This window comes from Loxodonta africana, chromosome 2, assembly GCF_030014295.1.
Source record: "Loxodonta africana isolate mLoxAfr1 chromosome 2, mLoxAfr1.hap2, whole genome shotgun sequence".
NCBI classification, from domain to species: Eukaryota; Metazoa; Chordata; class Mammalia; order Proboscidea; family Elephantidae; genus Loxodonta; species Loxodonta africana.
In genome coordinates this window covers 111,108,050-111,133,431 of record NC_087343.1, presented here as the reverse complement: position 1 = coordinate 111,133,431, position 25,382 = coordinate 111,108,050, and the positions used below count along the sequence as shown (strand labels likewise).

Here is a 25,382-nt window from a genome sequence, read left to right as displayed (position 1 = left end):
CCCATCCCTTCCTCCCTTGTAACCATCAAAAATTGTTTCTGTATGTAAACTTTTCATGAGTTTTTACAGTAGTGCTCTCATACAATATTTCTCCTTTTGTGATTGACTTATTTCACTCACCATAATGCCCTCCAGATTCATCCATGTTATGAGATGCTTCACAGATTCATCAGTTTTATCATTGTGTGATACTCCATTTTGTGTATGTACCACAGTTTGTTTATCCATTCATCCAACATAGGAAAAACTACGTTGTTTCTGCCTTTTTGCTATTGTGAACAATGCTGCAATGAACATGGGTGTGCATATGTTTATTCATGTGACGACTCTTATTTCTCTAGGGTATATTTCTAGGAGTGGGATTTCTGGATCATATGGTATTTCTACATCTAGCTTTCTAAGGAAGTGCCATAACGTTTTCCAAAATGGTTGTATCATTTTGCATTCTCAGAAGCAGTGCATATGAGTTCCGATCTCCCTGCAGCCTCTTCGACATTTGCTATTTCCCGTTTTATTGATTGGTGCCAGTAATGCCAGGTGAGATGGTATCTCATTGTGGTTTTGATTTGCACGTCTCCAATGGCTAGAGATCGTGAGCATTTCCTCATATGTCTGTTGGCTGCTTGAATGTCTTCTTTGGTGAGGTGTCTGTTCATTTCCTTTGCCCATTTTTTAATTGGATTATTTGTCTTTTTGTTGTAGAGGTGTTGGATTTTCTTGTAGATTTTAGAGATTAGACCTTTGTCTGATTTATAATACCCCAAATTTTTTTCCCAGTCTGTAGATTCTCTTTCTACTCTTCTGGTGAGGTCTTTGATGAGCGTAAGTATTTAATTTTTAGAAGATCCCAGTTATCTAGTTTATCCTCTGGAGCTTGTGTGCTGTTGGTTTTGGTTTGTATCCCACTAATGCCATGTATTAGGGCCTCTAGTGTTGATCCTATTTTTTTCTTCTATGAACTTCATGGTTTTTGGCTTTACATTTAGGTCTTTGATCCATTTTGAGTTAGTTTTTGTATATGGTGTGAGGTGTGGGTTGTTTCATTTTTTTGCAGATGGACATTCAGTTTTGCGAGCACCATTTATTAAAAAGACTGTCTTTTCCCCATGTGATGAATTTTGGGCCCTTGTTGAAGATCAGGTGACCATAGGTGGATAGATTTACATCTGCGTTCTCAATTCTGTTCCATTGGTCAGTGTATGTGTCGTTGTACCAGTACCAGGCAGTTCTGACTGCCGTAGATATACAGTAGGTTCTAAGGTCAGGTAGTGGGAGTCCTCCTACTTTATTCATCTTCTTCAATAGTGCTTACTTATCCAAGGCTTCTTTCCTCTCCATATAAAGTTAATGATAAGTTTTTCCAACTCTTTAAAGGATGTTGGTATTTGGATCGGTACTGCATTGTATTTATAAATCACTTTGGGTAGAATTGTCATTTTCACAATGTTGAGTCTACCTATCCATAAGCATGGTATGTTTTTCCATTTATGTAGATCTCTTTTGGTTTCTTGCAGTAGTGTTTTGTAGTTTCTTTGTATAGGTCTTTTACATCTCTGGTTAGATTTATTCCCAAGTATTTTATTTTTTTAGGGGCTATTATAAATGGTATTGTTTTCCTGATTTCCTTTTCATTGTTCTCTTTATTAGTGTATAGGAATCCAACTGCTTTTTGTTTGGCTATCTTGTATCCTGAAATTCTGCTGAATCTATTAATTCCAGTAGTTTTCTCGTGGAGTCTTTTGGATTTTCTATGTATAGTATCATATCATCCGCAAATAGGTACAGTTCAACTTCTTCATTACCAATTTGGTTGCCCTTTATTTCTTTCTCTTGCTTTATTGCTCTAGCTAGGACTTCCAACATAATGTTAGATAGGAATAGTGATAAAGGGCATCCTTGTCTTTTTCCTGTTCTCAAGGGGAATGTTTTCAGCCTCTCTCAATTAAGAATGATGTTGCTCATTGGTTTTGCATATATGCCCTTTATTATGTTGAGAAATTTTCCTTCTGTACTTATTTTATTAAGAGTTTTTATCAGGAATGGGTGTTGGACTTTGCTGAATGCTTTTCTGTGTTGATTGAGATGATCATGTGATTCTTTTCTTTCTTTTTATTTATGTGGTGGATTACGTTGATTTTGTAATGTTGAACCATCCTTGCATACCTGGTATGAATCCCACTTGGTCATGGTGTATTTTTTTTTAAATATAATGGTGTATTGGTTAGAATTTTGTTGAGAATTTTTGCATCTATATTCATGAGAGATTTTGGTCTGTAATTTTCTTTTTTTTTTTTTGTGGTGTCTTTGCCTGGTTTTGGTATCAGGGTTATGCCGGTTCATAGAATGAATTCAGAAGTATCGCTTCCTTTTCTACGTTCTGAAATAGTTTGAGTACTACTGGTGTAAGCTCTTCTCTGAATGTTTGGTAGAATTCTTCAGTAAAGCCATCTGGGCTAGGGCTTTTTTTTTGGTTGGGAGTTTTTTATTTTTTATTCTCAATCTCTTCTCTTGTTATGGGTTTGTTCAGATTTTCAACATCAGTTTGTGTTAGTTTGGGTAGGTGGCGTGTTTCTAGAAATTTGTCCGTTTCTTCTAGGTTTTCAAATCTGTTGGAGTATAGTTTATATAATACTCTGTTATGATCCTTCTTATGTCAGTTGGGTCTGTTGTAATGTCCCCCTTTCATTTCGTATTTGGGTTGTGTTCTCTCCTGTTTTTCTTTTGTCAATTTAGCCAGTGGTCTGTCGATTTTGTTGATCTGTTCAAAGAAACAACTTTTGGTTTTGTTGATTTTATTTTCTTTTCTCTATTTCTGCTCTGATCCTTATTATTTCCTTTCTTCTGGTTGCTGTGGGGTTCTTTTGCTGTTCTCTCTTTGTCCCAGTTGCATAGCTAATGTTTTGATTTCATCCCTTTCTTTTTTAATGTGTCCATCTATTGATAGAAATTGACCTCTGAGGACTGCCCTTGTTGTGTCCCAAAGGTTTTGGTATGGTGTGCTTTCATTTGTGTTTGATTCTAGGAATTTTTTGATTCTGTCTCTGATTTCTTCTATTACCCAGTGGTTTTTAAGCAGGGTGTTATTCCGTTTCCATGTAATTGATTTTTTTTTTTTACTTACTCTTATGTTGTTAATTTCTACTTTGGTGGCATTGTGGTCAGAGAAGATACTTGGTATTATCTCAGTGTTCTGGATTTTGTTGAGGGTTGCTCTGTGACCTAAGATGTGGTCTACTCTGGAGAATATTCCATGTGTGTTGGAAAAGAACGTGTATTTTGTAACCGTTGGGTGGCATGTTCTATATATGTCTATGAGGTCAAGTTGGCTGATTGTGCTCTGTAGCTCTTCTGTATCTTTAAGTTTCTTTCTAGTTCTGTCCTTTACCAAGAGTGGTGTGTTGAAGTCTCCTACTGTAATTGTGGACCTGTCGATTTCTCTTTTCAGTGCTGTTAGAATTTATGTATTTTGGAGCCCTGTCATTGGGCGCATAGATGTTTATTGCAGTTAAGTCTTCATGATGGATTGTCCCTTTAATCATAATATAGTGCCCTTTTTTGTCTTTTACGGTGGCTTTGTTTTAAAGTCTTTATCTGAGATTAGTATTGTCATTCCTGTTTTTTTTTTTTTTTTGGTAGTTACTTGCTTGATACATGTTTTTCCATTGTTTGATTTTTAGTCAATGTACATCTTTGTTTCTAAGGTGTGTCTCTTGTAGACAACATGTTGATGGATTTTTTTTTTTTTAAATCAGTTGTCACTCTGTGTCTCTTTATGGGTGCATTTAGGCCATTTACATTCAGTGCAATTATTGATAGGTGTGAGCTCATTGCTATCATTTTGTAGAGCTTTTTTTGTGGTGCTAAGGTTTTCTTTGTTCCTCTTACTCTCCTCTGCTGAGTTCCTTTTGTTTGTGCATTTCTTTTGTTTTTGTAGATTTTATTTTTATTAAGACTTTGGTTTTCTTCTTTATTTTGATGAATAGGTTTGTTAACTTTCTTTGTGGTTACCTTGAAATTTACCCTTATGTTCCCAGATTTGAACCAGTCTATTATTACTTCATATCACCATGCCTTCCTCTCCAATAAAAAGTTCTATACCTATACCATTTATTCCCTCTTTTATTGTTTTGACGTTATTGTCATTTACAGACTAACCTCTTTGGTTCCCTGTTGCAATTGTTTTGGTTTTCGATAGTCCTTGAGAGTTCATTTCCTAGGTTGGTATCTGGCTGGTACAATCTTGCATCCTAGATTCAGGCTGTGGTCTGATGTTGCTTGTTCTCAGACCAAAGGACTCCCTTTAATAATTCTTGTAGGTTTGATTTTTACATATTCCCTTAATATATGTTTATCTGGAAATGTCCTAATTTCACCATCGTATTTGAACGAAAGTTTTTCAGGATATATTATTCGTGGTTGGGAATGTTTTTCTTTCAAGGTTTTATATATATCATCCCATTGCCTTCTTTCCTGCACGGCTTCTGCTGAATAATCAGAGCTTAGTCTTATTATTTCTCCCACGTGACTTTTTGTTTTTCTTGAGCTGCTCTGAGGATTTTTTTGTCTCTGGTTTCAGCAAGTATGATTATGATATGCCTTGGTGTTTTCTTTGGGGTCTAGCCTATATGGGGTTTGTTGAGCTTTTTGGATGGTCAGCTTTTCATCATTCACTATATTAGGGAAGGTTTCTGTCAGTAGTTCTTCAATGATCCTCTCTATTCTCTCCCTGTTCTGGAACTCCAATCACTAGCAAATTTTTGCTTTTGATTGTATCCCACATAATTCTCAGGGTTTCCTCATTCTTTTTTTTGATTTTTCCTCAGACTTATAACCAAGTGTTTATCTTCAATTTCACCCATCCTGTCTTCCATTGTTTCCAATCTATTTCTCAGCCCTTCGATGACACTGTTCGTTTCTGAAATCTTGGTATCTTTTGGATTTCTAATTGTTTTTGTATGATGTCTACTTGTGAATTTATTTTGGCATTTTGTTCCTGTATTATTTTCCTGAATTCTTCCATTTTTTGGTCTGTTGTATGGCATTTTCCATGAATCTGTCTGCCCTTTCCATAAATTTGGGTTTTTTTGCCCTCATTTTTGTCTGCTTTTTGCTTCAGCTCTTGGATAGCTCTGAATATTAGAGATTTGAATTCCCTGTCAGGTAGTTCTAGTGCCTTTTCTTCTACTGGAAGTCATCTGGTGTTTTATTTTGGACATCTATTGGAACCATCCTCTCCTGTTGGTTTTTTTTTTTGTTTTGTTTTGATATTGTCTGCTGTCTTTGGGACATTCAGTAGTTATTTCCTTTGTTTCTTGATTGTAGATTCGTTTCATCCTGGTTGTTTTATTTGGTTATGTCTGAGCAGGTGGGCTGTGAGTTGTTTGTTTGCTCGTCTGTGGTTGTGTTACTTTTCACCTCCTTGTCCAATAGGCGAGGCCAGTCACTTAGCTATGGTGCAGCAGGGCAGGTCCAGCTGAAGGGGAGAGGCTGGGACAAGTTGTTTGTAGTACATAGTAGGGCTGACAGGACAGGCCAGGAATCAGGGCCAGGCAGGTTCCGGTAGGCTGTGCCTGTGCTGCTTGGATGTGTGATGTTCAGTGCACAGTGAAGGTAGGCAGGAAAGAGGGGAGAGGTTGTGATGTTCGGAGCTAGTATGGGTATGGGAAAGAGGAGAGAGAAAAAAGAGCCAAAAACAATGGAAATCAAAATAACCAAAAAAAGAGTGCAAAAGGAACTTTCCATTGGAGTGGAGAGATAAGAACCCAAGAAATGGAGAAAAGCCAAAAAAAAAAAAAAAAAAGGGAAAAGAAAAAATAGCTAAAAATTTGGGGGGGGGGGAGGAGACAAGCCCCCAGGGGTCCCATCAGCGCAGCTGTGAAGACTAGGAGGTCTCCCAGGTTGCATAGTATAGCCTGGCTAGAAGGGGTATAGATGTTACACAGTACCAGGTATTCAGGAGACAGGAAAAGAAGGTAAGTATAGACAGACGAGAACTAAGAAATGAAGAAAGGCAGAAACGGAAAAATGAGAGAAGGAAAAAAAATGGCCCCAGGGATGCCACTTACGCAGCTGCGCTGATTGGGAGAGTGGCTCTGAGGCCGTGCAGTGCAGCCCGGCTAGAAGGGGCTCCCAGGTATGTAAATAGAAAACAAACAAAACAAAACAGAAAAAGGCAAAGCAAAACAAACCAAAAAAATTAAAAAAAAAGAGCCCCAGGGATCCCACTAGCCTGGTGTCGTGGGCTGGAGAGTGTATCCCCAGTCAAGCAGGGCTTCACAGCCTTTCAAGAAGAAGCAAAGATGGCACATGGAGCCAGGTGTTCAAGAGAAAGAAGGGAGAGGTTATGGGAGGCATGGAAGAAACCAAAAGAGATGGAAAGATGGCATGAGCTCAGAGATCTGGCCACTGTGAACAGGGCAAATCCAAGCCACCCTGGGCAGAAGCAGTTTGCCTCCTGGCCAAGAGGTAGGAAGCAGAGGAGGCCAAAGGGGGTGGGAAAAAATGGTGGGAGTTAGGAAAGCACATATCACTGGTTACTGGGTGTTCTGCCTCCTGCTGGGAACTTCGTGAAGCTGCTTTCCCATACTCCTTGTCTGCAGCTCTGTGATGTGGGTGGGGCAAACGCAAGCAGCACAGACGCTGCACTTCCCAGCTGGCTGAGCCACCGCAGCCAGCCAGGAATCTTGAAGGTAGATCAGCAGGGAGAGGATGTGGGGTGGGAAAGTGTATATCGCTGGTTACTGGGTGCTCTGTCTCCTGCTGGGAGCTCCGTGAATCTGCTTTACTGTACTCCCTGTCAGTCAATCTCTGACAGGAGACCAAGATGGCGAATCTGTGCTGCGTTAGCTGATAAGGAACCTTGGCATGTCTCTCTCCTTGCTCTCAGTCCTCTGTCAGTTTCTTACTCCATTCGGTGTTTGGCCGAGTTCTTTATCTCTTCATTTGACGCTTCGGTTTCTAGGAATAACGTTTTTCTCTGTTTTATAGTTTTTCGGGTCTTTGCTGTGGAGGGATGGCGTGGTGCTTCTGTCTATGGCACCGTGTTGGTCGGAAGTCCTCCTTTTACTTTTTTTACAGACGGACTTGCTGTTTTGTCAGCTCAATTTGTTAAAAAGACTGTCTGTTCCCCTTTAATGGACTTTGTTCCTTTGTTGAAGATCCGCTGACCATAGGTGAATTACTTCTGGGTTCTTGATTCTGTTCCACTGGTCTATGTGTCTGTCGTTGTACCAGTACCAGGATGTTTTTGCTACCATGGCTATATAGTAGGTTCTGAGATCAGGTAGTGTGAGGTCTCCTACTTTGTTCTTTTTCTTCAAATAACACTTTGCTGTATTCAGAGCTTCTTTCCTTTCCATATAAAGTTTATGAGTTTTTCCATCTTGTTAAAGAATGCTGTTGGTATTTGGATTAAGATTGCATTATATCTGTACATCGCTTTGGGTAGGACTGACATTTTCACAATCTTGAGTCTTCCTATCCATAAGCATGATATGTTTTTCCATTTATGTAGGTCTCTTTTGGTTTCTTGCAATAGTATTCTGTAGTTTTCTTTCTATATGTCTTTCATGTCTCTGGTTAGATTTATTCCTAAGTATTTTATTTTTTTTCAGAGGCTATTATAAGTGGTATTGTTTTCCCGATTTCCTCTTTGTTGGTGTATAGGAATCCAACTGACTTTTGTATGTTGATCTTGTATCCTGCTACTCTGCTGAATCTATTAGTTCCAGTAGTTTTCTTGTGGAATCTTTGGGGTTCTCTATGTATAGAATCATATCATCTGTGAATAGGGATATTTTTACTGCTTCCTTTCCAAATTGGATGCCTTTCTTTTTCTTTTCATAGTTAGGATTTCCAGCACAATGTTAAATATGAGTGGTGATAAAAGGCATCCTTGTCTTGTTCCCTTTCTCCAGGGGAATGCTTTCAGCCTCTCTCCATTGAGAATAATATTGGCTGTTGGTTTTGTATAGGTGCCCTTTATTATGTTGAAGAATTTCCCTTCTATTTTTATTTTATTGAGAGTTTTTATCCAGAATGGGTGTTGGGCCTTATCAAATGCCTTTTCTGTACTGAGATGATCATGTGACTCTTTTCTTTTGTTCTATTTATAATCATTACAATGATTGATTTTATAATGTTGAACCATTCTTAAATACCTGGCATGAATCTCACTTGGTTGTGGTACATTATTTTTTTGATATGATGCTGAACTCTGTTGGCGAGAATTTTGTTGAGCATTTTTGCATCTATATTCATGAGAGATATTGGTCTGTAATTTTTATCATGATGTCTTTGCCTGGCTTTGGTTTCAGGTTATGGTAGCTTTATAGAATGAATTTAGGAGTATTTCTTCCTTCTCTATGCACTGAAATAGTTTGAGTAGTACTGGTGAAGACTTTGTTTTTGAAAATAATTCTAAGATTCTTGCAAATAAGACTTTTTAGTCTTCAACACAATGCTATGGAGCTTAGTGAGTGTTGTGAGGTCATAGTCTTGGTAACAATGGAAAAAGTGAGTATATTAAACTTTCTAGTAGCCTGTAGCTAATTGCTGTGCAAAGTAATATGATGCTATGTGTATGGCCAATAATAAATGTGATTTAATGCCTAAGGTAAGTATTGTTTAATATTAAAATTATTTTCCTCATTCTTTCTACTAAAGAGCTGAAAGGAAAGAGGTAATCAAAGAACAGAAATAATAATTCATGATTTAAGTCACTCTGATACAGAAACAAACTGATATTTTAATTCAGCTCCACTTAAAAAATAAAAGTAGTTTCCTCATCCCCACGATAAACACATTTACCACATTTTTACATACAGAAAACTTTGGTACATTCAATTTTTTACAAGACATGTCTCCATATAATACATTTACATTCATTTGAAGTATGATGAAGTATAAGAACATATATAATTATGTACACTTGTGACTTAAATCTGGTACATAAAATAACACGTAATGTGATTATTTTCTAAAAGTCAGTTCAGATGTGACGATTTAAGGTTAGTAGAGTCTCTTCTGAAGAATTACAATTGTATTCATACTAAGAATTCAAAACATTTCTTTTTCTAAATATAAGCTTGAAGCTAAAACCTTAGCAATTTAACATTCTAATGCATGGAATTCTTATCAGGTTGAACTGTTTGGTTTATAATTTAAGTCATCTCAAGTAGTTCATAATTATTTGTGCATCAGAAGAAAAAAGCACCAAGGATAATAAATTTTTTTTTCACATTATAGATGAAATCACAACATACTGATCTCAATATCCCTTCAAAAATCTAATCAGTTGTAAAGAACATTCATTTCAAATGCTCAATCTTAAAGCGTCAGATTCTCAGTGAGACTGATACATTAGACATAAGAACGGAAATGTGTAAAAAACAGATGATATACACAATACCCACTAACTTTACAGAATTCAGATATTCTTCTAACATTGATGATTTCCATTTTTGAACTCAGTTCCTTAGAGCTATAAAGGACTCTAAAGTGTAACATTTATAAATTTTGTCAACTACATCTCTTAAAAAAAAAAAAGCTCAAAAGGTGCTACTCTTGCCAATATGTGAAGCAAACTTTTCCTGATGAATGAAAGCACCTCTTATGGTAAGGAAATATATAAAGAAAATACTTCCTACGAATTAATATATAAATTGATGTGCATAAAGGTGTAATTATCCCAAATGTAAATGTAATATTTTAAATAATACACAATAAAAAAATTCAAGCATAGATTGAAAAAAAATCCCATACATCAGTACTCCAGTTATTAAATATTGCAGCATATATGTTACTTTAACAATTGGGAAAAAGCTTCTAAACGGTCAATGAAATCTCTTTGGAAATGTACTTAAAATAAAAAAAATCCCTAATATGAAATTCTGGCAAATTTCAATTTACGTCAAAGGTTTTTACAGCCAAGATGCAATCCAGAGAAAACAGAGCTGTCTGCAAAGGCCACCACATCAGACCCGTTAGTAAGTAATATCACTGGTGTGACACTGGTACAGGCCAGCAGGCATTTGTTTCTTTTCCTTATCACAGGTCCATGGTAAACATGATATTAAGAACAGTAGCGCTTTATCACCAAAGTTTTGCTACACAAAATGCTAATAAACATTGTTTTAAACGTTTCTAGACATAAGTTCCTTACCTGAATATATACAATGAATCCTCTAGATTTAAAAACATTTTTACAATGAATACAGACATGTGTAAAGAGAACAAAAATTACTTGCTTTAACAGTTTTCAGTCAAGGCTTATTACTTATCTTTTTCTATTTAACATGTGATTTTCATTGGTATAAGAAGTTCTAGCTTCTACTAAGAAGATTTTATTTTTTCTTCCCAGTGTTTTTTTTGTGTTCATGCACTTCTGTTTTGCTAGATATACTTTTTTTCCGAGATGAGGTACTAGTAGCAACTGCACTAGAAGGTCCACTGGTAGCTACACAAAAAAAAGAAAAGAAAAACCACTGCTTAGATTTTCACAAGCAATCTATGTTCGAATAATATTGCTGGGTGACAAAATAATACCTGCTACATTATGATATATATGAAACATGACAGGCATTTAACATATTTAACCTTTACTTTTTAGAATTCAACACCAATACAGAAAAGTAATGTCAATGGGCTGTGTGCACAACACAAATTTCTCTTTTCACTCTATAGTCTTCCTGGGAAACCAATTCATTCCCATGTTTTTAAACTACCTCTTATTGTATGATGACCTTCAAATTTACACTTCTGGCCCAGGCCTTTTTCCTTAGCTCAAACTGTCTACTGGAAACTGCTATACAGATACCGGACAGGAAACATAACCACAACATGTTTAAAACTGAATTCATCATTTTCTCTGCAAACATCTACTTCCTCCTGTATCTTCTATTTCATCACTATCTAAAAAGCTAAGAAGTTGGAAAACTCAAAACCATTCTTGACTTGGGCTCATCCTTCCATATCCACACCAACATTAAGGCCTACTGAATTATCAAAAAGCTATTCTAAGTGGAGTTACATTTCTGGTATGAATGGGTAAGCTCCTATCAAACTCTCATAGGAACAAGTCTAAACTCTAGAAAAAATATGAAAACAACTACCTGAAGACACCAAGGAGTAAACAAAAGCAGGCAGATACCGGAGAAGAATAGTTCCCCTCTCCCCTCACCTTCTTAAAATTTTTTTTTAACAGCTTTTAGCCTGAGGAAAGGCCGAGTTTGTATCATGTTAAATGGCTAAAGTTCCAATATAAAACCCAGTATTACTGGCTTGAGGAGCCCTTGTGGCATGGTGGTTAAGCACTCAGCCACTAACCGAAAGGTCAGTGGTTTGAACCCACAAGAGAAAAAAGTGGCAGTCTGCTTCCGTAAAGATTTACAGCCTTGGAAATCCTGTGGGGCCATTCTACTCTGTCCTATAGGGTTGCTATGAGTCAGAAGCAACTCGATGGCAATAGATTTGGTTTTAACAGGATTACTGGCTTGAAGAATCAGAAGCCAAGGATTGTAGTGACTACGGTTGCTGGGAAGTGAGGCAGGAAATCCCAGAAAGGGACAGTCCCTAATTATATATATAACTTCTGATCAAATTTTTGGTATGAATAGAGCAAGGTCCAGGTAGTCTAAAACCCATTGCCACTGAGCCAATTCTGACTCATGGAGATCCCATGTACTATAGAGCAGGACTGTTCCATAAGGTTTTCTTGGCTGTAATCTTTATGGGAGCAAATTACCAGGTCTTTCTTCTGGGGCACCATTAGGTGGGTTCTAACCGTCAGTCTTTAGGTTAGTCACCCAAACCCGCTGCTGTTGAGTTGATTCCAACTCATAGTGACCCTACAGATAGAGTAGGACTGCCCCATAGGGATTCCAAAGAGCAGCTGTGGATTCGAACTGCTGACCTTTTGGTTAGTAGTCGATTTCTTAACCACTGCACCACTAGAGCTCCAAGTTTAGGTTAGTAGTAGACTGCAAATGGTTTGTGCCACCTAAGAACTTTCCAAGCAGTCCTAAGAGATCTTAGTCTCTACAAGGCTGCAAAGTTTCTACATTTTACATAAAAGTGATAAAAAGTATACTGAAAAGTTAGGAATGTACATTTAGAGTAATCACTAAAACAAAACAAAGAAATATAGCTAAAAAGCCAATAGATAAATCACAACATAATTCTAAAAATGATTGAATTAATAAAAGGTTAAGAAAAAAAAAGACAGAATAATAACCAGAGAGAACAAATAGAAAATATAATACAATAGATAATACAACAGTAAACCTAGCTCAACCGTATTAAAAAATTACATTTAATGTTAATGGACTAAATACTGCAAATGTAACACAAATAAGGCTAAAACAAAACAAAAACCTAAATATATGCTGTCTACAAGAAAATTCACTTTAAATATAAAGACACAGATTGGTTGAAATTAAATGGAAGGGAAAAAGTATACTGTGCATACCGAAAAAAGCATAAGAAAGCTGGATTAGCTATATTCATATTAGATGAAATAAAATTTAAAACAAAGCATTACTAGAGATGAGGAGGGAAATTTCATGATGATAAATGGGTCAATCTTTTAAGAAGACCTAACAATCAAGAATGTATGCACCTAATAAAAAACTTCAAAACACACAAACCAAAAATTGAATTAAAGGGAGAAAAAGCCAATTCCACAGCTGTAAAAAGAAATTAGTGGCACTGGCATTTCATGGCAGAATTCTTGCCTTCATGCAGGAGACCAGGTTCCATTTTCAGTCAATGCATCTCCTACACAGCTACCGCCTGTTTGTCAACGGAGGCTTGTGTGTTGCTATGATACTGAACAGGTTTCAGTGAAACTTGTAGACTAAGACAGACTAGGAAGAAAGGCCTCGTGATCTGCTTCAAAAATCAACCAGTGAAAACCCTGTGGATCACAACAGTCCCAATCTGCAACCAATCATGAGGATGTAGGACCAGGCAGCATTTTGTTCACCATAAGTCAGGGCCGACTCTATAGCAGCTAATGACAACAATAACAAATGGAAACTGCTCTCTAAGTAATTGATAGAACAATCAAACCCCTACCTCCCACGAAAGAAAAAAAAAAAAAAACAACAGTAAAGACACAGATTGATCAACTTTGTCAACCACTTTGACCTAATGGATACTGACAAAACACTACAGGTATGAACTATAGAACAACTATTATTTCCTACTGCACACAGCACATTCAAGATAGACCAAACGTTAAGCTATAAAACATCTCAAATTTAAAAGGATTAAAATCATACTGCATATGTTTTGTAATCATAATGGAATTAAACAGGAAACTGGCAGTAAGCTATCCTAAATATCTGAAAATTAACCACTATGTTTCCAAGTACTTCATGAACCAAAGAAAATAACACAAGGTAAGTTAGGAAAAAAAAAAAAATTTAATTGAATGATACTGAAAATATAACATAAATTTTCTGAGATGCAGCTAAAGAAGCACTTAGAGGGAAATTTATACTTAAGAATGTTGCTATATGAAAAGAAGAAATGTCTAACAGTCAATGATTTAAGAAAGTAGAAAAAGAAAGTAAAAGTAAACCCCAAGTAAGAAGACGGAAGAAAACAATAATGAAATCAATAAAATATAAAACAGAAAAAACTTATTAACAAAAGTCAAAAATTGGTTCTTTGAAAGACCAACAAAAATGGATAAATTTTTAGTGAGAATGGTCAAGAAAAAAGAGAACACAAATTACCAATATCATGAGTTGACAATTTAAAGTAAGCAAATTACTTGAAAAATTAAATTTACCAAAGCTGACACAAGAATGAAGCAGAAAATCTGATTAGCCCTATATTTACTTAAAAAGTAGATTAATTCATTAACAAGAATCTTCCCATTAAGAAAACTCCAGGCCTAGATGGCTTCACTAGTTAATTCTATGAAGCATTTAAGGGAGAACTAAAAACAATCTTACAATCATTCAGAAAAAAGAAGACAGAATATTTTCCAAATCATTTTTTGAGGCCAGCATTACCCTGGTATCAAACTTAAAAAAGATACTACACAAAAAAAGAGAGAACTCAGAAAAATACTCATCATGGATGTGGATGTAAATTTTCTTAAAATCAAACTGAGTTCAACATTAAAGAAAAAGAAAAAAAAAGATGGTACATCATGACCAAGTAGGGTTTATCCCAGGAATGCAAGGTTGGTTTAAGGTTTGAAAAGTCAAATACTATTTCAACTTTATTATTAAAAAGGTACATGAAATAATGGATTTATTACATGTCTAAAATGTAGAGAACAATAATATACTCTGATTCAAAAAGCATTAAAATCCTGGGTTGACTGATTACTAGCCTTTCTGCTACTTTCTTCATCTGTAATTGGCATACAATGGTATTAACAAATGAAGGCAATGGTGAGAACTATGAGAATTAACAGGGAAATGTGTAGTATGAAGAACTATACAAATGTTAGCTTTGAGTTGTACGTAAAATACACCACAACTTACATTTATTTAAGGTGCTTATTCAGTTGTCTGTAGTTTCATACACTGATTATTTAGGAAGTACAAGGTTCAGATCTATTTAACATATCATCCCTGACTTACAAGGCTTAGTAATCTGACAGAGCTATAATCAGGTATAATAGATCAAATTAGTAGTACAGAGTGTCACAGGAATTTTTGTTTTGACAATCATATAAATGAACCATCATGGATGAAGAAAAAGAGGAGGACCTTCTTTTTTTTTTTTTTTTCTTCAATGAGACACATTGGCACAGTGGCTGCAACAATAGGCTCAAACATAACAACAACAGGGTCCCTGTAAGTCGGAACTGACTTGACAGCAACTAACAACAACAACAACATGGAGTACGGAAGAACAGAAGGTGAGAAGGGGAACATTATAAGAGAAAAAAAGTGGCGGGAGTGTTAAAGTAATTTATTTGGGAAAAAGTGAAGAGAACATTTAGTGAGTGTTTACTGTGTGTGCCAAGTTATATGTTATTGCGTTCATCTCTAACAACCCTACAAAGGAAGCGCTATCGCCCTGATTGTATGATTATGAAAGTGAGGTTCTGAGAGTTTAAGTAACTTGCCCAAGGTCATATAGCTAATAAGTAGGCAAAGGTGAGATTTTAGTTTAGGTCTCTCTGACTCGTAAGCACAAACCCTAAACCAAAAGAACATGTGAGAGCACTAAAACGAGAAAAAGAAAACACACTGCCAATGAAGTTGGTCAAAGCCTTGGAGTAATATGAAATCTTCTACGGAAAAAAGGTATACAGAAAGAAAAAAAGAACAGAGAAGAATGTCCCTGTCTGGGGTAGGAAAGGAGAAGGAAGGAGGATCATCAAACAAATAGAAGAATCAGAGAAATGGAAAGAAGACAAGACAGAGTAACAGCCCACAAGCCAGGGTCAGAAAGCATTTCAGGAAGGATCAACAACACAATCAAATGTACTAAGAAGTCAAAATAGGAAAATGCCAATAAAAGACAGTTGAATTTGGTAGTCATATCAACAGACTAAGTGTGAAAAGATTAAAAAACTGTAAGCACAGAGACAAAATATTTTCACATAAATGATTAAAATGACTCCTCAGCCTCAACAGAAAAGCAAAAGAGAACACTTTGCAAATTAGTTTGAGGAAAAGTATGAGAATGAAATATGTTTTATTAACGGTAAGCAATTAATACAGAAAACACACATATACGCACAAACGTATATATCAATAGGCTACAAAAATAAATTTTTAATCCTTTTAGGATCATTATAATTTAACGATCCTACCCTTCCCGTACTCCCACCTGCTAAAACAAACAAACAAATAAAAACTAAACCTGTTCCTTCAAGTCGATTCCGACTCAAAGCAACCCGGTAGGACAGAGTAGAACTGCCCCATAGTGTTTCCAAAGCTGTAAATTTTTATGAAAATAGACTGCCACAACTTTTTCCCATGCAGTGGTTGGTGGGTTAGCAGCCAAGGGCTTAATCACTGTGTCACCCGGTCTCCACCCACTAAAATAAAAGGCTATAGTTAGAAACATGCTTTGGATATAAAAACACTGATTTAAAAGCAGATTTTGCATTTTAACACCAAGCTATTATTATTCCTTTAATTGCTGTAGAATCCACAAGCCCCCACACTCCCCTAACCTGGTTTGCTGCTTGTTTTAGTATTCTTTAAGGTAGCTGATGGTGTTGGGAGGATCTTTGCAGGTGTGTATGTATTTAGAGATATTTTTCTTCTTACTACTGGACTGGAACGTGAAGCTGTCGAGGCTGAAAGAAAATAAACGAACATGGTAATTCAATCATTTTCTTCTAATTCTATATATTTTAGAAAATTTCGTATGACATATTATGACATATTTAAGGACCCTAAAAATATGCATAGTAACAGTAGAGAAGAAAAGGTTTGCAGAGTAAATTCAGCAAAACCATCTTTCCTATAAAAAGTCAGTTCTCTTATTTCCTCAGCCAAATAGATGTTCTGTCTATATTTTAAACAACAAACACTTTAACAGTATATACCAAAAACTGCCAACAAGAATAGAGCAACAGACTTAATTTTACCCTGCCCTGTTAGAAACTCAGATCCTTAAGGTATGGCAGACAGCCGATGAGTTTTATTGCCTGGTAGCAGAGTTAGTAATCTTTAAGACAAAGAGCCCCAAATTGTCCTTTTCTCAAAAGTATTAAGTAGAGATTTATGGATGGTTCATCTACAAATACAACAGTCTTCCAAACTATCATATTTAAGAATAAACTAACTAGATTACAAGTAATTCAACAAATCAGATTGTCTTCCTATATTACTCAGCTGTGATTTATCTTCATGAAAGAGAATTTTAAATGATTTTTTCTTCTAAACAAGGTAGAGAGACCGAAGAGGTGAGAAAAAGAAAAATTGGGATAATTCTTATGTATGAAGTCCTCCAGCAGAGAACAGGTCTGCCACTTCAATCATAACTGGCACCCTATTTTAATATTTAAAAGAATGAAAAAACCACAGGCTTCAGAAGTCCTCGGTTTTAGTCACAGGTGGCCACTAACTAGTTGATTTCCTCAACTGTATCTTTCCAGGTTTTTCTCTTTAAACAGTAACCTTTTCTCAAATGAAATCTTCAATAAAACGGATCAAAGGAGAGATATTCTGGCTGAAACGGTCATTCACAGAAGACACATGCCCTAACTATTCAGTGTCTTTCTCTTCCTTGTAGAACTTCTGAAGGCTTTCAGGAACATAATTTGAAGACCAATGAACTAGTTTATCTCTAAAGTTTATCTAATTCTAGAAACTGTATTAACTACATTTACTTTCTCATCTAATTCCCTTAAAAACTAATGGCATGAAATTTTAAGAAAGCTAGAGGGATTGAGTACAATTTGTATCTATGATATACAGAAAAGCTAATTAGAACAACTGGAAAGGGAATCTAATATCCTTGGCCTCATTAATACAGTCTGATGAACTGAACTCACTAACCACAGGAATTAAGCTGTCATAAACAATGGCCTCACAGAATAAGCCTTAAAATTACTATTTTTTGTATGGTTTGTAATTGTTTTTAAAAAAATATTCCAATATAATTCTCTTTTCAAAACAAATAGATGTCATTAATGTTGCTATACTTTCAAGGCATATACCACAAATCTTTTAAATAATATTGATATCTACCCAAGTTCTTGGAAACCCTATGGGGCAGCTCTACTCTGTCCTGTAGGGTCACTATGAGTCAGAACCCACTCGACGGCACCTACCACCACCACCCAAGTTCTCACTTAATAGCTAGACTCTTCCTTTAATCTACTTTAAGATTTGAAATCTCTGCCCCAAAGAAGCTCTGAAGCAGCAGTTATAAAGAAGGGTAAACCAGAATTTATTCAGGTCTTCTACTACTTTCTAAGGAGTACCGTCTATTTTATCAGTTTACAGAGAACATAAAAGGAGGTGTACACCCTTCGACTTACTGACTTTGACTTTACAGCTTAGAGAAGTTATTTTATTTGGAGTATTATCAATTATAAAGAGATGGGTAAACCAGAATTACAAACAGGGGCAAATCAGACACATTCATGTGCAAATTTTGAAATCATACTTCCCAGTCATTCCCAAAGTGAAGTATTTGAGAACATTCACACCAAGATACCTCTCCACTAATCATTGCCATTAATGACTGAAAGCTGACTTCTAATACCAGAAACGGAAAGGCCACTATACTGCAAATATTCAGGGGGTATCATTTGTACCAAATATAATGTGAATAGAGATTTCTAGAGTTAGACAGCCTTCAGTATGGATTACATCTCAACATAAAGAAAAGAAAAATCCTCACAACTGGACCAATAAGCAACATCATGATAAATGGAAAAAAGACTGAAGTTGTCATGGATTTCAAGTAGAGCCGGAATGTTTCTAAGATGCTAAGATGGCGAGGCTTTGTCTCATGTACTTTGGACACGTAATCAGGAGAGACCAGTCCCTGGAGAAGGGCATCATGCTTGGTAAAATACAGGATCAGCAAATGAGATGGATTGACACAGTGGCTGCAACAATGGGCCAAGCATAGCCACAATTGTGAGGACGGCACAGGACTAGGCAGTGTTTCACTGTTATACATACAGTCGCTATGACTCAGAACCAACTTGACAGCACTGAACAACAATGACAAGAGTTAAACAATACTGTGGCCCAAGCAAGGGAAGAGAATACCCAAGAAGGCACAAAAGTGCCTGTCATTCCAATAATTCCAATATCTCATTTTGTTCTTGGTAGAAACCTATTTATAGCACCTTACAAAATCAAGAGTGGTATTCAAAGAAAGTTGGTAGCTTTTCTAACATATGGCTGCAACTAGAGAGATTCTTAAGTCTCAGGAGAGCACTCTCTCCCAAATTTAAGGCTTCTTCCCAAACTAGAAATCCCAATGTGATGACAGATCTTCTAGAACTGAAAATGACTATTGGCAGCTGACTTCTCACAACTAAAAATGAAGTCGCGGGCATTTACCAAAACGGTGTTCCTTAGAATAATGCCACCTGTTTAAATATATTATAGAAAAGGTGTTTGTCAAAAAAAATTAGTTCTGGAAAATCTAGGTTATACAGGTTTCTTTACAGAAGAACTTCACTCTTTTATATGTTAATATTACTATAACTTCCCAAAGGGAGGTGAGATATAATATATGGTTTCCAAAACTTATTTAGCCATGAATCTTTCTTCACAACATGAACTAACTTCTTGAGCTCATTTTCCAAGGAACACAATTTGAAAAGATGACATACTAATGTGCTCTCTTCAGGCAAGAGTTCCTTCTAAACCCGTATGACTACTCACCAAAAGTAGTGAGGGGATGGGCATGTGTGTGAGTTAATGTGGGGTGACATTTTGTGGCTTTTAAAGTGTTATTGGAAAATGATATACAAGCAATGTGAGAGTTCCAGCAAATATAGTTTTAAAAAAGGCCATGACTGTATGTTATGTTGTTAACTTTTGTTGTTCAGTTCAAGATTTTTTTCTTTTTTGGGGAAAAAAAAAAAATGATTTTTGAGGGCAGTCAAGAGAAGTGGTACATTGCACATTACACCAAAGAATTCCTAACAATGTCCCTTTACACCCCTTTCGCTCCTAAAATTCTATTCATTACCACTACTTGTGTTTAAAATTTTATAATTCTTGTTATATTCAGATAATATCTACTGTCCAACAATTAAATAATAATAACGAAGGTAACTTTTCCTACAAATTTCAGGGGTCTTCCGTGGAACTTCACTTGATGGAGAAGCAATGGAAGCAAGAAATTCATCCACCTGCTTTAAAGACAGGGCATTGTGAAGAGTTTCTAGAGGACAAATAGATGGCACCATGGAATATAATTCAAAGCCTGGAAAAAAAACAAAAACAAAAATAACAAAAGAAGTTGGATATTTTTTAAAAAGTCATTACTTAAAAAGGAAGACCGTTGCTCAAACTTGGACAGTTTAGGTCTTTTCAATAACATGCAAACACACGAGATATCTGAAGTCATGACACCAGATGCTATGCAATATGGACTTGGAACAAGATGGGACAAAGATTTCATTTTGAATGTAATCACACAGTACAGCATGCACACAATTTTATTCTCTATCTTGGTAAAAAGCTTAGAATAATACTTGAAGGAAAAACCTGAGGAAAGAAAACAGAAAAAATACAATTTTAAAGTTTTTATTTTTTTAAGTTAGGTCTATTCAGTAGGTGACATAAGCTGATGCCATAATGTGTCCCTTATGTCAGAATGCTAATGGTAACTTCTTTTTGAAAAGCAATTATGTAATTACTTGTGAAGGGTGATTTTAAATATATTTCTAGGCATGCCAAGGCTAAAAATACTCACTGATGTGATCCCAAAACAACATTCACTCACTGATGCTGGAATTAAAATTCCAAAACATATTTCACCTACCTTTACTGAATTAACACAATAATTCTATTATTGGAAATCATTGGCCAAGTAAAGTTAAGCCAAGTAAAAAGCATTACAAATACATTCATATCCAACAATGACACAGAAATACAAAAATTTCATCAACACCCATGCAGATATGTATTAATATCATCAATGAAACAAAAGCACCTAAAAACATAGATTACTTATTCAAAACAAATAGAACGTGGGTTATTTGCCTTAAAAAAAAAAATTACCAGCTTATTTAAAGTTAATTCAACTGAATGGCTTTTAAAATTGCTTTCACATACTGTTAAAAATAACAAGTTCTTCTGCATCTGCTCTTTCAAAAATTCAAAATAATTGTCCTCCAAAGGAATACTTAAGGTTTTATATGAAGTCCAGTATCACTAATTAAAAAATAAAAATTAACACAGACAGCAAAACTCTGTTTCAAAAGATATGTGTTCCTTCTAAAGTTGACTGATACTTGAGTTATTTAATTTTGGGAGGAAACACTGACCCAAGAACTTCCTAGTTTTCAGCTGAAATAGGGAAACTCTTTAATCTAGTTTTCCTATGAAAGTTGCCAAAGGACTTATAAAGCTGATGTTTGATTTTCAGGTGCAAACAAGGCATGACAGGAACATTACAAATACTTAAAAAAAATAAAATAAAAACAAAAGTATAATACCATAACAGCAGCTAAAGCACCTAAGTTAAGCACTAAAGAAATTAGGCTTGGCACACTATAACATTTTTTAAAAATATGAGATTCATGCAAATAAGCGCAAACCCTTTCTTTGCATTAAACTAAACTTAACAATGCATTTTTTCTCTTTCCCCAGAATATTTATTTCTTTTGTAATGACTGTTTTTCTTGTATTTGCCGGTTAGATTTTATAATAGGCAAATGACAAAACAATCAAGTTCTTCTGCGCTATATTTTTCCATTTATCTTTAGTAAACTTAGTTTTTAATGCACAATGAAAGGGTTAGCGCGACAATTTAAAAAGCCAACCTGCTGTCATGTTTAGAAGCTATAAAAACATACCACTGGAGCCTAGAAATTCCAGAGGAAACGGACCAGCACCTATAGAGGTGTAGGTGTTCTGCACAGAGGCCCAGAAAATAAGGTAAAGCACTGTCAGAAGATACTTGTCTCACCATGTTCTTGAACTAAAGATGAAGGGAGGGGTAAGTCCATGATATATATTAAAGATGGAAGTAACAAGAAAGTTAGAGGAAATAAAAAGTGAAAGAAAGAGTCAAATGACAATTCATAGGACAGATAAGACAACACAGCATCAAAAAAAAAAAAAAAAAAGAACAAAGAAACAGTTTGAAATCTGGAAAACCCAAACGAAATATTTCTAGAGTTGAAAGGAATGCATTTTACATGCATTAAAGTTGCATGAGGAGTAGAAAATCCAATTTTTTTTGAAAAGTCTAAATCCTAGTAACATAAAATTATATTTAACTGAAGTATCTCTTTTTAAAAATTTCTGTTAAAAACAGATTTCTCCTAGATAAAACCTGCAATACTGGCTATAAACACATAAGCATTCTGTATAAACAATACAGTCTTAAGATTGCAATGTTTCTTATAATTTTGTGGCTTCTGTTTTTCTCATGACTTCTGTTTTTCTTCTAAGAGGTTCTTATACATCTGTTTTCTTTTAGAAGCTGCAGCTGTATCAAATAAGAAACTTTTTCTTCAAAAAAGTAGCATTTAAATAGCTACAATAAAGGAAAAGCACATTAAGCTCTAAGGCTAGATTTTCTCTTGTTGAGGATGAGATCTTCTTACTTCGCCTTCAGTAAGTATTAGTGCACTGTTATTTAGATGCATCGTTAAAGGATGGATCCATAAGGGGGATAATGACCATAAACTTGGGTTTAATCCTTTAGCTTCACAGAAGTTTTTGAAAAGACCTGCCTTAAGTTTTTGAAAGACTTACTTCCAGTTAAAAAAAAAGAAAAAGTTCCAGGAATAAAATACCTCCATTCCAAACAAAAGACAGACACCTTTTCTTTGATCCTGGATTATTTAAAAGTGATTGATAAAAACTCCCTCTTGGCCCACAAGCTCAATCTCTCTATAAGCAGCTATGGTAGTGCAACAATTCAGTTTATAAATAATGGCTTTGAAACACTTTCTTGTTCAGCCTTAAAAATTTAATTTAACTGAATTGGGTTTCTAGGAGTTCTAAAAAAAATTTTTTTAAAGCAGTGGTAACAAAAGGAAGTGGTTGCTCAACAACAGCAAACCACATTGCCATACCATGACAAAGTGAAGGCTGGATGAAGTTTTCAGACTGCTCCAGACCAATTCAGGTTTTGCTTTAGACAAAGAGTGAGGGGTAAATGATGTTACACAGCGCAATCTGCATCCCTTGGTTGCCAAGAACTTTTCAGAGACACATCTCATTTGGCTATTTGTCATGGATAGCTCTGTATTTTCATTAAAAATTTCAATAAAAACAACCACGTGATCAGAAAAGGAATTAGAAAAAAAAAATGATTAAGAATTAAGAACAAATTAAAGAATACTAATTGCATTTTTAAAGTTTGTGTAGACTGATCACTTGAGAAATCAGAAGGACTTTTCAGGAGTTATTTTGGTATTAAGGCTCATCATCATTGTCGTAATTTAAAAGTTTGATGAGTAATTTAAAATTATTGTGTAAATTATAGCTGAAAAAGGGAGCTAGACAGTATCAATAATTTAGGTGAATAAGTTGGAATTGTATGCCAACTGAAATTAAGGACCGAGAAACAAATGATACTGTATACCCCACATTTTGAAATAAATGAAAAATAAAAAAAAGGGTGAAGCAGGGGAGTATCTTTTAAAATAAAAACAAAACGTACCATTGGTTGGGTGTCGAGCAAATGAGATAGAAAACCTTTTAACAGCAGAACCCCGTGTGGCGTCTGAGAAAGAGAAAAACAGGTACCTGAAATTCGTAACAGCTACCAAAAGAGGGACATGTAAAAAAAAGAGGGAAAAAACAAATATATGAGGAGGTTAGAATTAGGTGACATGCAGAAGGCACAATGAGAAAGAGTAATAAGCCAAATACTGGTTAAAAGAAGGAAACTGGCTTGATGACACAGGCAAAGTGTTTAATGAAATATACAAAAGAAAGAAAAGCAGGTTGAGCTGGCAATTCTGGGAAATCCATGTGGTACTGACTGAAGTGTATTTCTGGAATACATGATAACAAGGTTTTAAATAAAGCCTACCCCGAAAGGGCTAATAAACACTCCTATTAACAAAAGGGACAAGCTTCCATGAGCCTAAGAAGACATCTTGAATATTAAACTTAAGTTATAAAAATAAATAAATAAATAAATTTTTATTTTTTTTATATTAACAATAGTGAGATGATCTCCTGCTTATTTTTATAAAAAATATTCCCAATATATTTCCTTCCACTTATAAACATTCCACTCAAATTTATGTTATTTAGATCAATATCAGTAAGTAAAATAAGAGTTAACAATGAACAAAAGTTTAAAAGATCAAAGAAAGATTTATTCTTCATAATATAGCTTATCAACTATCTAAAAGAATACACATGATGCAGTTCTAAATTTTACATTGTACAAGTACTGTAAGTCTAACTACAATTAAATGGTTGACGAAACATGGGTCCAAGCTGTAGATAACAGAGAACACTGATAGTCATTTAGGCAAAGGATGCTAGGACTCCACTTGAACCACTCAGTGGCCTTAGGCTTGCCTCTGAGAAATATGTATGCTCATGAGTCTGTGCATGGTACAGGTACAAATCTGTGTGTGCATGTGTGCACATACCATCTATGCAGCCAGAAGAGGTCAGCTTTTTACGATGAGTACGAGCATAATCCTGTAGGTTAGGTGCGCTTGAAGAACCCCCGAGCACCGAGGTGCTAAACAGGCCCGCACAGTGAGACCCTGATGGGAGTTAGAGAAAATACATACAACAACGGGTGTTCTTCCATTCACATTGGGAATTCATGCATCATGCAATTAACATGGCTCTTACCACACACAAGGCAGCCTTTGGGCAGTGCCTTCAACAGGCTTACAATATGCTTGTAATGTCCTAATGATGTCACAATTTTAGTACAATGCTCCTAGTCATGTAATGATTATCACCATTTATCAAATGCACAAATGGGGAAATTTAACAGTGGACAAAATATCTTTGAGAAAAAGTAATATGCCCACAAAATATCCTAAAAGTATTAAAAATACCACCATAAAAATTAATATAGGATGGGATGGGTTTCTGTCAATCAATTTGCAAGAGCAGACTGTATGTGGGGGGTGGGGAGGAAAAAACCCCAAGCACAAATTAAGTCACATTAAATCAATATTTTTAAATGTGTCTGTAAATAAAGAATATTTTCTGATGTCCTTGAATTAAGAATTATCAATATTTCACTAAAGCAAATCAAAGCCTGATTTGCGAGGTCAGGTAAAAACAATTCCCTTTAGGCTTAAATCACTTTAAATCTCTAATACTTAACAAATGACTTAAGATCTTAATTAATAAAACCTCACCTGGGAGGGGGGAAGAAAAGAAAAAGGAAACCCCCACTGAAACACTATTAGCAAATGAAACACAGCCGTAATAAAGCGATGCTTAATTTGTAGCAAGTCTTTACACCCAAGCAAAACTTTCACAACTGGGTAAAGATTAAATAAATTTCTACCAAATATATTACGCTACATCTATAAAAGAAGGGGGAATATATAAATTTCAGGAAAGATACTGTGAGAATATTAAAAACTACCAACATAATTTATACTTAATTAAAGAAAGGTCTTCAAGTATGTAGGCATCAACAGTTTATAAAATTAGTAGAGATTGCAATATATACATGGCATAAAACTTGCAGTGATCTATTTATGCTTTTATGAAATTTATTTAGACAACTATTTACAAAAACTAACACATGCCATT

The 25,382-nt window shown here is 35.3% G+C and overlaps 1 protein-coding gene across 16 annotated transcripts in view; it reads right to left on the bottom strand.

Moving 5' to 3' along the window:
- Positions 1-8,170: 8,170 nt before the first annotated feature.
- Positions 8,171-25,382, bottom strand: part of PPIP5K2 (diphosphoinositol pentakisphosphate kinase 2) — a 79,337-nt gene continuing 62,125 nt past the window's right edge. For 3 of the 16 annotated variants that reach the window (XM_064274536.1, XM_064274555.1, XM_064274540.1), the window contains 5 exons: positions 24,248-24,367; positions 23,299-23,361; positions 19,741-19,881; positions 16,151-16,276; positions 8,173-10,456 (listed from right to left, as the gene is read on the bottom strand). In XM_064274536.1, the coding sequence (XP_064130606.1) occupies positions 10,344-10,456; positions 16,151-16,276; positions 19,741-19,881; positions 23,299-23,361; positions 24,248-24,367 (563 nt within the window). In that variant the 3' untranslated portion in view covers positions 8,173-10,343. Of the gene's footprint in view, positions 10,457-16,150; positions 16,277-19,740; positions 19,882-23,298; positions 23,362-24,247; positions 24,368-25,382 lie in introns of all 16 variants that reach the window. The other 13 variants (XM_064274598.1, XM_064274609.1, XM_064274542.1 and 10 more) reach the window with 12 other exon arrangements.